Below are 15,700 nucleotides of genomic sequence, written 5' to 3'. Positions count from 1 at the left end.
TTCTTTCTAGGCAATTTATTAAGAATATAATTGGCAGAAAGAATAGCTTCCCCCCACAAGTTCTGTGGTAAACCAGAACTTATCAACATTGCATTCATCATTTCTTTTAAGGTTCTATTTTTTCTTTCAGCAACTCCATTTTGCTGAGGTGAATAAGGTGCAATGGTTTGATGAACAATACCATACTATAAACAGAACTCACCAAAAAGTGATTCATATTCCCCACCTCTATCACTTCTTAGAACCTTAATCTTTTTGTTGAGTTGATTCTCAACCTCATTCTTATATTGCATGAATGCCATCAATTGCCTCATCCTTGCTCCTTAGCAAGTACACACAACAGTATCTAGTGTAATCATCTATGAAAGTGATGAAATATTTCTTACCACCTCTAGTTTGTATAGATTTCATGTCACATACATCACTATGTATTAAGTCTAGAGGTTCAATACTTCTTTCAATTGATTTAAAAGATGCTTTAGCCATCTTAGCTTCCACACAAGTTTCACATTTATGACCAAAATCAATTTCAAATTTAGGCAAAAAATTTAAATTAATTAGTCTATGTAAAGTATGATAATTAACATGACCCAATCTACCATGCCATATATTAGATGAGTCAAGCATGTAAACAGAAGATGCACCCTTCTTATGATTAATAACAGTCATTACATTCATCTTAAATAGGCCATTACTCAAATATCCTTTGCTCACATACATTCCACTCTTAAAGAGTGAAAATTTATCAAACTCAAAAACCAACTTGAAACCATTCTTGCTCAACAATGAGCCGGATACAAGGTTCTTTTGAATTTCTAGCACATGTAGTACATCTTTCAAAGTAAAAAACCTACCCGTAGTCATTTTGAGCAAATCCTTTCCAATTCCTTCAATCTTTGAGGTTGAGGAATTTCCCATAAAAATTTTTCTTCTATTACCCACAGGATTATATGTAGAAAACATTTTCTTTTCTAAACATACATGACGAGTAGCCCCAGTGTCCACCCACCATTTCTTGGTATTTCCTCCTACCAAGTTCACTTCAGAAATCACAGCAGAAAAGTTCATGTTGGTTTGAGCCACAACAGGATTCACAACAATTTTATTTGACATCTGGGTTCAACAAAATTCAAAAAAATTGTCCTTAAAATCAGCCAAGTTTAAGAAATAAATGCCAAACGTTATTGTGCAAAAAGAAAGTCAAGCCAACTATCACACTGAATTGCAGAAAGAAGCACGCACAGAACAAACAAACTAAACAACTGAGTCTGAACAATCACATATGTAGAATAGACAATACATAGCCAATACAGAAAAAGAGATTAAAGAGCCACGTGAATCACTATATCGTCATTAGTATATATAATATTGTATCCAACCAATATTTAGAACACCAAATTGCAGGCATAATCGTACAATAACTGAACAAATGTAAACAAACCCCAGCCAAACAAAGATTCAAGTAAGACAAATATCTTAATATTATATAATATAATTAAAGAAGATGAATAACATTGAAAAAATCAATATCACAAGACAGTCAAACACGTAATCAACTTTTGAAGATCACAAATTAATTTATAATATAAACAAGTAGGTATTTACGCCAAACGATAAACACAAACCCAGTTTTCAAGTTTTGCCTAATATATAAACAATTGCCGTTTAACGTATTTCAACGAACACAGAATTCCTTTCACCGTAAATCACAAGAGTAAATAAAATTTGCTTTAAGGTGGTTGGATATATATCAATAATTTACTACTGTAATAAAGCAAAAGGAATAATACACAGATTTAAAGTTAAATAATAACATAAATTTATATAATAGGCAAAAGTAATAAATAAATAATGAATATAAATAATGAAAAATCTGCAAATAATTATTGCAGACTCACAGACCAGATGCTTGAAAGGATAAACAATGAGATCAAGTCTTGTGTTTTACACAATCTCCTTAAAGCAGATTTCGTCCCTCACACTTTAACTGTGGTGCTTTGAGACTCGTGGACGTTTGCCTCCCAGGATAAAATGATCAAACAGCATGAAGATGAAGCACTTAAGGTCGTGCTCTTCGAACTACTCAGTGCCTCTTTCTCTCTCTTTGACACAAAATGAATGAACAAAAATCTCACTGGGAGAGTTTTCTCTGAAAAGTTCTTTTTTCATGAATAAGGGACAATGAAACTATACGTAACTTCAAACTGAAATACTGTTTCAGAGATTACTGCTGTGCACATACTCTGACTCAATAATAAAATATTATTATTAATTGGATAAATGGGCCTAGTCCACACATGCCTAAAACCCAACCCACTATCCAGCCCAAAGCTTATATTTTTTATTATTTCCAATGTGGGACTCAAAGATTTTCACTACTTATAATAACATCTTTAAGTAAATATAGAACACATCAATTTCTTATTCACTCCATTCTATTTTTCCAACATAATTCTCATTAATTTCCTTAGTTTTTATGATCATTTTGTTTGAATAAAATGCTTGTTTGTATGAGTAGTATTATTATGATTATGTATTGATTTTGACGCAGGTGGAAAGTTGCAAAAGGAAAAATATGTTTCCTTAAAATAAATAAAATAAAATAAAATAAAATAAAATAAAACTTAAATTCACAAGGGTTCTAGAATTTTAGGATAGTTTCTCTTGTAGGTCAAAGAGGTAAACTTGTAGCCATCATTTTTCTTTGGGCTAATATCAAGTTTGGGCCTTAACTCCCAAAAACAAATCCAAGTTTAGGAAGGCTGACACTCCAACAGGTGAAATATGGTTAAACTCAATATATAAAAAATAAAAAACTCCAACAAAGGGGATTTTATTAGTGGATCATCTCAAAGGCTTGTTAGTTCTTTTTTCTTAGTTTGATGTTGATTATTGTTTATTTGAACTCTTGATTTGTACTTTAAACATCATTTTATGAATACCACTATATTTATGCTAATTATTATCTATTATTGCTCTTAAGTTAATTTTAAATATGTTTTCAAACATTTGATAGTTATTGCTTGTTTACTGAGTTTTAAATTATACCTAAAGTTATATAAAATATTTCTAAAAATAAATTTCAGAATAAGAAGAAGATAAAGAAAACAAGGAATAAAGATCAAATTAAAGAAGAAATAAGAAATAGTCAATTTAACAGCAAGTCTTCTGCTTATTCTAACTTTCATCTTTAAAAAAAGAAAAAGAAAAAAAAAAAGTATTCTGTTGAAAGCTACTGTCGTTTTAGTACCAGCCTTGTAACACTGTTTGGCAACACGTGATGTGCACATGTCTTACCAATACGGCTGTCTTGTTTCTATTGGTTAGCTTATGTTTAGGCAGGCTGTTAGTTTTCTGTTAAAGCTTCTCATATATAGAACAGGGGTTTATGTAATTAGTTAATTAATAAGATATTCAGTTTTATATCTTCTTGTTTTTGATAAAACAAACGTTAATTAGTTAAGTAATTGTCATGTCCTAGTCATGTTGTGTCTTAATTTTTCGGAAGATGTACATCATGTCTCATGTCAAATTTTCGTTGCTTCTTAAACATTAATGCTAAATGTGCGTTTAAATATCGCTTATTTTACTAAAAATTGAAAATAATAAAATTACTGTTCACACGTGAGCTACTGTTCATTTGCCTTAATGTATTGGTAAAAAAAAAAAACAACGCAAACACTGGACGCACATCAACATTATCCAAACGCTACTTAACCAATGTTTTCTGAATTTAAGGAATCTACTGGTTTTTGGTCAAGAAATTGCTTTTTTGCAATGGGAAAGCACAGGGAATTCCTCTATTGGGATTGAGTTAAGTAAATAATAACAAATGCAGGTGTCGTCGTTTTATTCGAAAACAAAAGCAAAAAAACCAAAGGAAAAACAAGAAATGAGAGGTCCTACGATCCTCTTCCACACACACGAAAATAGTCTCAAGTGAGGGATCCCAGCTTGTACGTGTAGCATTTCACAGTTGAAGAAGTGAACAAAGAAAAGAAAAAACAAAAATGACAAAACTTTCTATGTACAAACGTGACACCATCTGTTTTTTTTTCTTTTTTTCTTCACAAGATTAACTATGACAGAAACTAATAGATTTTGATTCAGCTTGCCGAGATAGAATTCACTGGCCAGTTGGGTTGACTCCAACAGTTTTAAGGGTCTCTGCAGTTCGAGGTCTGCCACTTTCAAGCAAGAATTTTCGTTAGTATATGTATGCATGCTAAAAATATTATCTAAAACCTTTACAAACTAATGCGTTACCATTTTTTAATAAATATATATTGTTGAAATGACACCAATCACATTTATTAATATTTACATCCTTAATTTGGAAGAGTTATATAATAAAATTGATAGTAATTTTAGTGTTTTCCAAAGGAAAAAAAAAGTGTAAAGAGGAGCTAAATGGAGAAAGAAAACAGACCGAGCATATGGGTCGGCGCGGGTGGGATCAGGGAGGACAGGTTTGCGATCCTGAATGTGAGCCACCTTCCTGAGGAAAGATTTATTCAGGAACTTATCGGAATTGTTGATAATAACTTCCGGATCCTCTATCTCCGGCAAGGATACCCTCCTCTTCTTGTTGACGCGAACCGTTGGGGAATGCATGAGCTGCTGCTTCACCGTATGAATCCCTATAATCACACCTGCCCCAACCATTCCCAGCAGCACATACAATGGGGCTAACTCAAACTTCAAACCCAGCCTGCAGAGAATACCCACATAGATGCCTTCATGATCTTATTGTATTAAAAAATCTACACCTCCAAACACTTTGTGCATGGGAAGGTGTCAATTCAATTATAAGACCTTTGATAATAAGATTATGATTATTACTAGACTCATTACACACACTTTGCACGTATAATAATGTTCTTTATTTATTTATTTATTTTTGGTTTAGTGTTATAACATTTAAAAGTAATATATAAATAAACATGTGTATTTAAAAATAAATAAATAAAATAAAATAAAGATAAGGTAAGGTAACCTTAGGTAAGGTGGAATAATGTTTAAACATTAGATAAAGATAATGTCCTAAGTTTTAGGCTGAGTGTAGAAAATAAAAGAAAAAACCTAAAACTTAAGAATAGTAATTACTCTTTTAATTAGTTTGTGTTTTTTAATTTAAAATTATTTAACTAAAAGATAGGGGTATTTTAGGAAAAAGTATTTTGTATCAAATGATATTACGTCATCCATATCAAAATCCAATAAACAAAAGACATATGTGCAAAAATAACTAACCACTAACACGTCTTTCAATTGTTAGTAGATTAGTTATTTTTTTACTAACATATCTCACACTTATTGGATTTTGATACCGCTTATATGGTATTATTTGATACTAAATATCTTCTTATATTTTAAATAATTTAAGGATTTGTATGAGGGTATTTTAGTACGCATTTTTTTGGGTCTAGTGTCGTAATTTTTTTTCTTCTTCTTATTTTGGATAAGTTTGTTTTTAAGACATGAATTAGTTGGAGAGTGTCCTATTTTGTAAGCATTTTAAATAGAGTTAGAGATATATTTTTACTAGGTTGCTTTCAAGTTTTTTTTTTTTTTTTTGCTAAACATAAGATTTAAGAGTATTTTTTAAACCACATAAAAGTACAGTCAAAAGAAAAGAATCTTCTTATAAATAGTATAGATAAATAAGGAATTCTATAATTATTATCTCCCAAGGAATTCATAAAATGTGATGTTAGTGTTATTAAAAATTCATTTTATAAACTTACAAAGTGGTTTGTCAATTTCTAAACACAATTAAGAAATAGACATTACTAAAGATATTACAAAACTTAAGGGATAATTACATTAACTAACATGTTTGTGTATCATTGATCATTTTGTAGTAACATTTATAGTACATTTGGCATTATCCTTTATATAAGAGAGAATTAAGAATCTAAGATATATAGTGGTTGGTAACATTTGTAACATTAATTGTTACTCAAGGAAATATGCCATCCAAAAGATAAATATGCAATGTACCTCCTGCAAAATGCAATTACAAAAATAATCCGACTAACCTGGAACTTAAGCTATTATCTGCATGAGCAGCATCAACAGTTGGTGCAAATTTGGGAGCGGTTGATGTTGCAAACGATCGGTTTCCTCCTAGTTGTCGGATTAGCATTGATTTCCAGTAGCTCTACATTATATATATGACTCACATTATAAGCATAAAAAAATGAACCATACGAAAGAAAAAGAAGAAGAAAAATGAGAGTTAAGCACTTACATTTCCCCTGAAAGCCATTGCCATTTATTTATTATTATTATTTTTTGTTCCAATCAGATTGATTTTTTTGAGAGGAATGGATCAGGTTCAGTTTCTAGGGGTTGATTTATAGGGAGCAAGAAAGAAGGTTGAAGAGCCATGTGGCTAATGTTGTGGCATGGTGACAGAAATAGGAGCTTGGTGACCTCAGAGGGACACGTTTCATGCATGCACATTTTGTAGGAACTGAAATTGTAGAACCCTTCGTCAACCTTTGAATCTCTGCATGGCCACTCTTTTGACGGAACTACAGGGTAAACCATATAAATAACCCCCAAATATTTTCACGTTCTCCCAATTCTTTAAATTTAGGTTGCAAATTTTCAGCACACATATATATCTATATCTATATCTACGTCTGTACTACTATTTAAGAGTTTTTTCCTGACTGGGATTCTTAATTTAGATATCTAAAATACCCTCAAATTCATCTATTTGTATAGTTTAAATAATAAGGTTAGATATGTAAAATTAATAATTTAAAAACTACAAATTTTTAGCTAAAATTTTTTTTTTTAAGTTTTTTCTCCCACCTCCAAATTTCTCTTTCAGGTTAGTTGTTAAGTACTAATTCAACTTCTTCTTTTTGAAAAAATAAATAAAACTTTTTTTTTTCTTCCACATATGTGCTTTTTTTTTTTTTTTTTTTTTCTAATTGCCAAAATGAAATGGCCCAAGTTTTTACACTAAACTATTTTTTTCCACATCCACATTTCTCTCTCACATTAGTAGTCAAGTACTAATACAACTTCCTTTTTATAAAAAATAATAATAATAATAATAAAAAAAAAAAAACTGTTTTTTCCCCCACAAAAGTTCTCTCTCTCTCTCTCTTTTTTTTTTTTTTTTTTTTTTTTTTTTTTTGCTAATTGCCAAAATGAAATTGTTTGAAACTTTTTATCACTAAACGATTTAAAAAATTTTAAAAACTGAAAACATCTTTTGTTTTCCTAAAAATTCGTATATATTATCTCTATTTAGATATATCCCACACACTTTTTACATATCTTTTCGATTTCTTTGCACATACTTTTAGACTGCCTCAACTTTTTACTCACCTCATCACCATCTCAAATTTTAGAAAGGTATTGTTGAAATTATTAATTTGTTAGTTTGTGGTTTTTTGCTTCCGTAATTTTTTTCAAGTCACACTCTGTTTTAAAAAAATTTCTTCTTCTTTATCTCTTTCTCAAGTCTATTTTCACAGTTCCTTTGATCTCCACAATTTTTTTCCTCACTTCAACATTGTCTTTCTTTTCAAAGAAATATGTTTCTTATAACAAAAGTAAAGATGAGATTGTGAGGATTTTGGGTACGTCTGGGCAAGTCGTTATCTTCTTTTTCTTTTTCTATTTCATTGTTGTTGTTGTTGTTATTATTATTATATTTCATTTTATTAGTTCATTTGGTTCTAAAATCAAATGTTGTAGAGAAATCATTACCACCAATGTGACTATGTTTATATTTAAATACATCTTGATTTGGTTTGGTGTATTCGTTTCTTTCATTTTCAAGAGCTAAGTCTATACACCTTTAAGTAGCATGATGAAATTTATGTAAAAAACAATGTCATGAGTAAAACGTGTAAACCCAAAAAATTATTTTTAAAAAAAAGCCTCATGTGATGAGGCTAGTTACTATTTATTGAGTTTCTCATGTTTGGGGTCCTAATTTTGGATGCTTGAGGGCACATTTGGTAAGAGTATTTAACTATAGTTTTTTGTTTTGCAATCCATAAAATAGTGGGTCCCACATTTGAATTTATTGTTTGGCTAATAATTTCTAAATACAGTTTTCAAAAAACTATATCCTATTTTCCAGATTTAAAATAGGATTTTGAAAACATCTAAGGGGGTGTTTTCAAGATACAAAAAATGTTTTTAATGACATAGTTGTAAATAAATTGAAAACAGTGGACTCCACATATTTGTTCAAACTCTTTTATATCTTAAATTAAGGAGGTTATCTTTATCACAAAAAGAATTCCTACACTTCAAATTTGAAACTTATCATAAAAAAAAATAATAAAAAAAAAATACATGATGAACTATATTCCCTTATCATTATCCACACACAAAAAAAAGTAATTTACAGATTCTACACGTTACTTTTTGTAAATATATATAAATAAATATATATATATATATATATATATTAATATCAAAATTAGAAATGGTTTCCCAAAAAATTATTTTTTGTTTTTAGTATTTTGAAAATTGTTCTTAAAAGTGGGAACCAAACATGTATAATATAAAAATTATTATATGAAAACTAGTTCAAGTTCAATTTTTTTGAAATTGTTTTTATACTATTTTGAAAACAAAAACAAAAACCCTCCTACCAATCAAGCCCTAAAATACCCTCAAATTCACATATTTGAAAAGATAAATAATAAGGTTAGAGATGTAAAATTACTAATCTAAGAAATCCTAAATTTTCGTGTTAGTGTGTTCATATTTTGAAACTAGCCTCTAACGCTCCTGATTGTATTAATAGCCTACAAATGTATAATATTAGTGGACAAACATTTAAACTTCAAATTGAGATTAATTAAAAATCATAACACTAAACCCAAAAAAAAACCCCATTGAATGCATGAAACGCGCATGATAAGACTAGTGTTAATATATTGAAGTCCCAAATTAATGATTTGCAAACCTCAACTTTTATCAATATATATTTTACTAGAAGGCAAAAACCTATATGCTTGGATTTGTTTTTCCCAAAGATATGCTTTTATTCCTAAACAGTGTAGAAGTGCAAAATATTATCATCATATGTCAATAAATTAAAAATGTTAAGTTTTAAATATCAAAATTTAGTGGAATATGTTTGAACATTCCTGTTATTTTAACTGTTTTGTGCAACTATAGATGAACCCTCAAAAAAGAAAATATTAGATCAACTTTTTTAAAAAAAAAAATTTGATGATCAAAATAATGGTGTTGTTTATCTTGCCACTTACACTCTTGTTGGAGAAAATGGACATTTGCCCCTTTCGCCAAAACTTTTCAGCAAAATGCCACATATCTAAAGCTATTTATGGAAATGCCCCTATTTTGAAACACAATTTTTGGACAATCGAGTTATAGCGAACTAAAAAAAAAAAAAATTAAAAATTAAAAATTAAAAATTAAAAATTTCTGGAACTCGAGTTCCTTGAAAAAAATTCGAGTTTTACATTTCAAACTCAATTTTTTAAAAATCGAGTTTCAATACAGGAGCATTTTCCTAATTAGTTTCAGATATGGGGCATTTTGCTGAAAAGTTTGTGAGAAAGGGGTAAAAGCCAATTTTGGCCCACTCTTGTAGGCTTTTTTTTTTTTCAATTGTGGTGAAGTTCATCTTTGTGAGCTCCTGAGTAGTCATGATGGAATGTGAAATGAGGAAATTTCTAGTGCAAATGTTTTTATGATTACTCAAACCAATAGAATTTTTTGTCCTATCAAGGGTCTTAAATTTAAGTATGAATTTCAAATTTATGCGCTTGCTTAACAGGAAGTCTGCCAAACAATAGGATGATTAAATAAAGATTGATCAAACACAATAGTAAAAACAAAAATGGTTTTAAAAAGCCAATAAAATGCCAAAAAATGCAACTGTAAGTAAAAATTAAAGTGAAGATTCAAGGTTTATTACAACCTCTCACAACATATTTGGTTGACAAGCTGCCATCATTGTTATAAATTCAAACAAAGCTTGGATTGTGCATCCATACTTGCAGATTAGAATCCTGACATTGAGATTAATAAAAGGTGAATTTTGTATCCTCTTTAAGATCTCAACTACTTCAAGTCCTTTGTTTCACCGGCATGAATCCTGGCATCAACACTCAAAATGAAAAACTAAGGTCGTCAACATAATTTCGTCTAATTTGACAATAAGATCCGTAAAGCTAATCACTCGCCAAATACAATTATTCCTACAAATCATAACCATTTGAGCCAAAAATCAAAACTAAAAATCATTCACTCATAGAGAAGGAGGAAACAGGAATGAAACAAAATTCCACACCTACATAATTAATGCAATATAGAAAGAGAAGTAAAGACAAACCAACTCTTAAGAACAAAACATGCAAGAGAGTGTTAACAAAGGTTTGAGACTTGAACGGACTCCCAAAGAACCAAAAGAGAAGAACGTGGAGCTTAATTAAGGTACTAACGTAGCATTTATCCCAATACTTAGGTTCCACTTTCTGCCAAGTGCCAATAGAAGAACCAAATTGATACCCAAGTGAAAGCCTTGACAGTTGATACAGTAGCTTTGAAAAGTAACATAGGAAACCAAAAGTCCTAAAAAGTGTCTGTTTCAATAGTTTATACCAATTGACTACCAAAGAGAAATATATACAAAAAAGGAGCAAAAAAGGACACTAGAGAATGGTGTTGGGAAATTTAAACCTCGGTTGATAGAATTAACAAATTTTAAACTCAAATTGTTAATTAGATTTATTATGAATAAACCTTGTTAAAACAAACAAACATCAATATCATGCACAGCGAAATAGTAAATAAGACAAGATATGATGACTCAAGAAAACCAATGAAACAAACTAGTTTTACAATAAAAAATCTGGGGAGAAACCTTCCCGAAAAGCAATTCACTATAGTAAAGAGAAGTTTCAGATCTAGTATAAAACCTTTGTCTCTAGACTCTACAATCCTAGTAGATAAACTTACAGCAGAAACTTTCTACCACTTCAAAACCTATGAACTCTTCAAAATATGAACGCCACCCTTTTGCACAAATCCCAGTACATAACTAACCAATGATGCACGAATCCTAGTACGTGACTAACTCCAGCAACTTGAAGAAGGTTGTTGACTGCAAAGTTCTTCACTTCATCAACAATAAAAATCAAGAAGTACTTGGTTACAAAACCTTAAGGTGCAAAAGACACAGTAACTTTTTGTAGAGAGAATAAGGCACTAGGTCACTCAATGCATGTGTTCTCCATGTATAACGGCTTTTAAAATAAGCCTTATATATGTCTAGAGTTGTGAGAAAAGAAACCTTACACATACATGTTAGCATGAGCCAAAAATCAAATCTAGAAATTCTAATTTCGTAGATCTCAACAGATTCAACTTCTGTCGAGCTTCTGTACATGTCGAGATTCGTTCTTAAGTCTCGATAAATACTGTTTCTATCGAGGTATTTGTCGAGTTTTAATGAATAGCTTTTCTTCACTTGTTTCTTGGTCCAATCTTCATGACTTTAATACTTGGCTTGAACAACATGTTTCTTAAAGTACTATACCCATCCTAAATCTACCCAATTACAAGTAAAGTGCATTTTGTCAAAGAATTAGCCAATTACATAAAATATGTCCCTAACAAATGGTATTGGTTTAATAGAAGTATAGACTAAACAACTCTAGAACCCCATATGGCTATTTAAATAAGCCAAAAGATTTCAAGAATGTAATTGCAGGAAAAGGCTTTCCTCATATAAACCATAACAGTGTCAATTTTACCAAAAACACGTCTTATTTGTACAGCCATAACCTGGTTACTACTCACATTTTCTCATTTAGCATTACCCATACTAAAAAGTACAAATGACAATGAAAATCTTAATAATATGCAACCCACAAATACAAAAATAAAATCAATTTAATCCCCCTTAAAATTAATATAACTTAAGGAAAACCCGAAAATTAAATTATTTTTTTTTTAAATCACTAACCATTTTGTAAGATTGCCAGCAACTATAATCAGGTAGGATTGGATCTTTTAGGATTTTCCCTGGCTTCAACAAATAAAGAGGAAAATGGGTAAGGATGAAAATCTCTTAATTGATAGCAAACCCCATTTGAAGAGAATAGGAAAATATATCAGTACCACTGATTTGAGAAAACAAAGACAAAGCGGTGCGGGTGAGGTGGGAAAAACAGTTATATAAAGGGAATTAAATGAATAGTGAAGAAAACCTTGTGCGATGGTATTGGTTAGGGTGAAATAGAAGCAATTTGATGAAACTGACAATGCGTTTGAAATTGAATTTCAATTTGTAAACTACCAGAAAGTGGTCACATTTTGTAGGTCATGCTTTATGTGGGAGTTTAAGATGTATTTTTATTGGGTTGTCTTCCAATTTTGTCTCTATTTAAACTTTTTTTTTTTTTTTTTTTTTTTTAAGAATACTAAGTATTTTAACACACACACACACACACAAGGGAAGAGGGGAGAAGGTTTTAAAGAAACTAACAGTGGTGTATATCCAAAAGGGCCTTTTGTCTCAGTTTAAACTTTAAACGTAAGGTATAGGTATATTTTTGAACTACCAAAATGTCTATCCAAACAGAAAGCCCCTTAATGAAATTGAAAAATAAAATAAAATAAATAAACAAACACAAACAGGGTAAGTCACAATTTCAATGCAAGTAGTATGAAATAAACATTGCCCTTTTATTCATTCTTATAAAATCTCAAAATACAAATTTAGTACCTTACATTCTTCTTACAATTAATTTCATTACAGTGTAATCACTAAAAAAAAATAGAAATGATTATACATGTCATTATTTATTGTTATACGTGTCATTTCGAGCCTCCCCACATTGTGGACATGGTTACTTAACTTAATAAAGGCAACATCAAGTGACGACCTTGAAATGGTCATAGTAATTAATTTACCCTAAACAACATCAAATCATCATAAGGTAATATGGTCAAAATTGATAAGAACTACTCCTATTTGAAGTTTTCTGAGTATGTGAAAGGCCGTATTTCCTTAGTCAAGCAAAATATGTTTTTGCTTGGTTATGTCTACTATCTGTTGCCACTTAACTTAAATCACTCATTTTTACCAAAGGGAACTTTGAAGTGTGAAGAATGCAATGAAACAAAATTGTATCCAAAAAGTGTGTCTTAGTGTCTGTTTGGATTTTTATTTAGGGCAAATATTAGTGCACACCGATCATTGCAATCACGTTTTCAGTTCAAAATGTTTTGAATTGGAATCATTTAAAGTCACGATTTCAATGCAAGTGATATGAAATAAACATTTCCCTCTTATTCATTCTTATAAAATCTTAATTCAAATTTAGTACCGTACATTCTTCTATTAATTAGTTTTTTTGAAGGCGAAATGAAAGTTCATTCATTGATTAAAGCGATGAGAATTGAAATGCAGGGCCTCAAGGGTTGGTGGTGGAGATTCTTCCAACCAAACTAGTTCATCATCTACATTGCTAGCAAATTTAGCTATAGAGTGGGCCACTAAGTTTGCACTATGCTTAACAAAGTTGACAGAAAAGCTTCGGAAGCCTACTGCAATACAATGAATGTCCTCATAAATATGACCCAATCGTGATCTATTGGATCTTATAGATGTTATGGACTTCATCACGCTCATGTTGTCCCCTTCTAGCAACAAGTCTGTGAAACTTGCATCCACAACAAACTCCAATACTTTTTGGCACGCTAGCACCTCAGCTTCCTCACTATCTTGCATCAATGGTCCTTTGGCCACTAGAGACACCATGACTTCTCCCCTTTTATTGCGCACAACCACCCCAATTCCTGATGCGTTTATTTCTGCAAAGACAACAACATCAACATTCACTTTGTAAATTAATCCCACTGGTGGCTCCCACAACTGCACTGAACCGAGATGGGTAGAGATAGCCAACTGCCCTTGTGCTTCCTTATACTCCTCCAACAAGTTCGCAACTCGTTGAACAAGCTGAGATGGATCTTGCAAAATGCCTCCATGTAAAACAAAGTTTCCTTGGTTCCAAATGATCCAACACTAAACCAGAATAATTTCGAGCTCTTCACTTGTCAACCTATCCGTCAATTCGTCAAACAATTGAATAAAGTCAGCTTGGCCACCCACACACTTCTGCAATCGTCCCTTGCTGCCCACCCAAACATCTCTAGCTACCCGCCCAAACATCTCTAGCTGACCCACACTCCCACAAAACGTGGAGAATTGATTTTGATCCTTGCTTATAGAGATCACATACACCATCTTCGATAATTTTTCAGCGAGCCAAATTTTCTCTCATTGGTAGGATGTCTTGGCATGCCCTCCACCCAAAAAATTTTAATCTTATTTGTTAAATGGAGCTTCCACAGCCTTGGCCATATCGACCCCCTATTTTGCGCACCAAAGCTCCCCTCCATTCCGTTCATCTCCCTGGAAAGCAATCTAGCCATGCAACACCCCGATTTTACTGAATAAACTCCATCTTCATTAGGAAGCCACACAACAGAATCCGGTATATCTCTTCTGCTTAAAAGGATGTGAAGAATGGCTTCCACATCCTCCCTAGTAAATTTTGCTCCAATTAAACCCCGATCCCATTCATGTGCTGTCCAATCAATAAGCTCAATGACTCTCCCTTCACCATCCTCATCCACTGGCTAATGTAATACTCGATTAGTGGGGTGATTTGGGATCCACTTGTCTTGCATGATCCAAATAGAGTTGCCATTCCCCACTTTAGACACTCGATTTTGCACCCATGATTTAATCAAGGAAATAGCTAGAATAACCATTTATATACCCAAAATTCATGATTGCATTACATGCATTAATTCATTCATTGCATATCATAAAAATGATCTTGAGATTCTAACGGTCGTGACGATATGCCCGATTTCTAAATCGGACCGTCGGATTGAAAGATATCGCATGATCAAGTTTGCATGGTTAGCATGCATTATGTTTAGGTAGAATCAATCACAAATAATCAATCTAAATTAATTCTGATTGGCTAGACAATTAAAATTAATTAAATAATTTTGTGATTAATTGTTAGTGTAAAAAATAGGCTTGCCTACATAGGAATAAAGGGAATAATCGGATAATAGTAAAATTGTGGATAATCAAGATTTTTTGAAGTATTTATCTACAAGATAATCATTGCTAAAAAGACCTGAATTATCAGAAAAAGAGTTTAATTTTTAGAATATGGATTAAAAACGCATATAAGTGCAAGTCTCGACTCAAAAAACCTCAAAAAAGGAGTCCAAAATGGACCAAAACTCAAATGAGGGACCGGCACCCAAAAGGGCCATTCGGCACTTTTGGAGCGCCAATCGGCACAAATTCGAGCCCCAGCCCAAGGGCATTTGGATTGAACTAAAACACATCCTTTTCGATTTTTTAGAGATAAGGATGCGTCCCAGTTCATATTATGATCACTTAGCTAATTTTTCGAACATCTCAGCCTCTATAAATAGAGGCTGCATCTCAAAATTCAACACACTTTTTCACGCTCTCTGAGTTCCCCTCTTTCTGACTCTTCTTTTTTATTATTTTCTCTCTTACATTAAAGACGTTTTGGAGGCTCTAGCCATAGGAATTTCTTTTTTGTAAGCAAGATATTTTAGGTTTCAAAGATAATTGAATAAATTTCTTTGAACCCTAAAATATCCCTCAATAAGAAGAGCA

The 15,700-nt window shown here is 31.5% G+C and overlaps 2 protein-coding genes across 2 annotated transcripts; both read right to left on the bottom strand.

Moving 5' to 3' along the window:
• Window positions 1–3,823: 3,823 nt before the first annotated feature.
• On the bottom strand, window positions 3,824–6,331 carry LOC115983410. Its single transcript, XM_031106079.1, has 4 exons — window positions 6,254–6,331; window positions 6,042–6,163; window positions 4,430–4,711; window positions 3,824–4,181 (listed from the first exon to the last, which is right to left on the bottom strand). The coding sequence occupies exons 1-4, from the start codon at window positions 6,275–6,277 to the stop codon at window positions 4,127–4,129; spliced, it is 483 nt and encodes a 160-aa protein (XP_030961939.1). The 5' UTR covers window positions 6,278–6,331; the 3' UTR covers window positions 3,824–4,126.
• Window positions 6,332–13,399: 7,068 nt separating this feature from the next.
• Window positions 13,400–14,272, bottom strand: LOC115985177. The gene is made up of 2 exons (XM_031108139.1): window positions 14,168–14,272; window positions 13,400–14,050 (listed from the first exon to the last, which is right to left on the bottom strand). Exons 1-2 carry the CDS (start codon window positions 14,270–14,272, stop codon window positions 13,400–13,402), a joined length of 756 nt encoding a protein of 251 aa, XP_030963999.1.
• Window positions 14,273–15,700: the final 1,428 nt, after the last annotated feature.

Source organism: Quercus lobata, chromosome 4 (assembly GCF_001633185.2).
Source record: "Quercus lobata isolate SW786 chromosome 4, ValleyOak3.0 Primary Assembly, whole genome shotgun sequence".
Taxonomy (NCBI): Eukaryota; Viridiplantae; Streptophyta; class Magnoliopsida; order Fagales; family Fagaceae; genus Quercus; species Quercus lobata.
This window is presented reverse-complemented; position numbering and strand designations above follow the sequence as displayed.

What these genes read in the sequence shown, in the direction of transcription:
- LOC115985177 (XM_031108139.1), bottom strand. Translation starts at nt 14,272, where the DNA reads ATGGTGTATGTGATCTCTATAAGCAAGGATCAAAATCAATTCTCCACG. An exon ending in GGGTAGCTAGAGATGTTTGG is followed by an intron (nt 14,051 to 14,167) that starts GTGGGCAGCAAG and finishes ATTCTGGTTTAG; the next exon opens with TGTTGGATCATTTGGAACCA.
- LOC115983410 (XM_031106079.1), bottom strand. Translation starts at nt 6,277, where the DNA reads ATGGCAATGGCTTTCAGGGGAAAT. An exon ending in GATAATAGCTTAAGTTCCAG is followed by an intron (nt 4,712 to 6,041) that starts GTTAGTCGGATT and finishes TATTCTCTGCAG; the next exon opens with GCTGGGTTTGAAGTTTGAGT. An exon ending in CGCGCCGACCCATATGCTCG is followed by an intron (nt 4,182 to 4,429) that starts GTCTGTTTTCTT and finishes TGAAAGTGGCAG; the next exon opens with ACCTCGAACTGCAGAGACCC.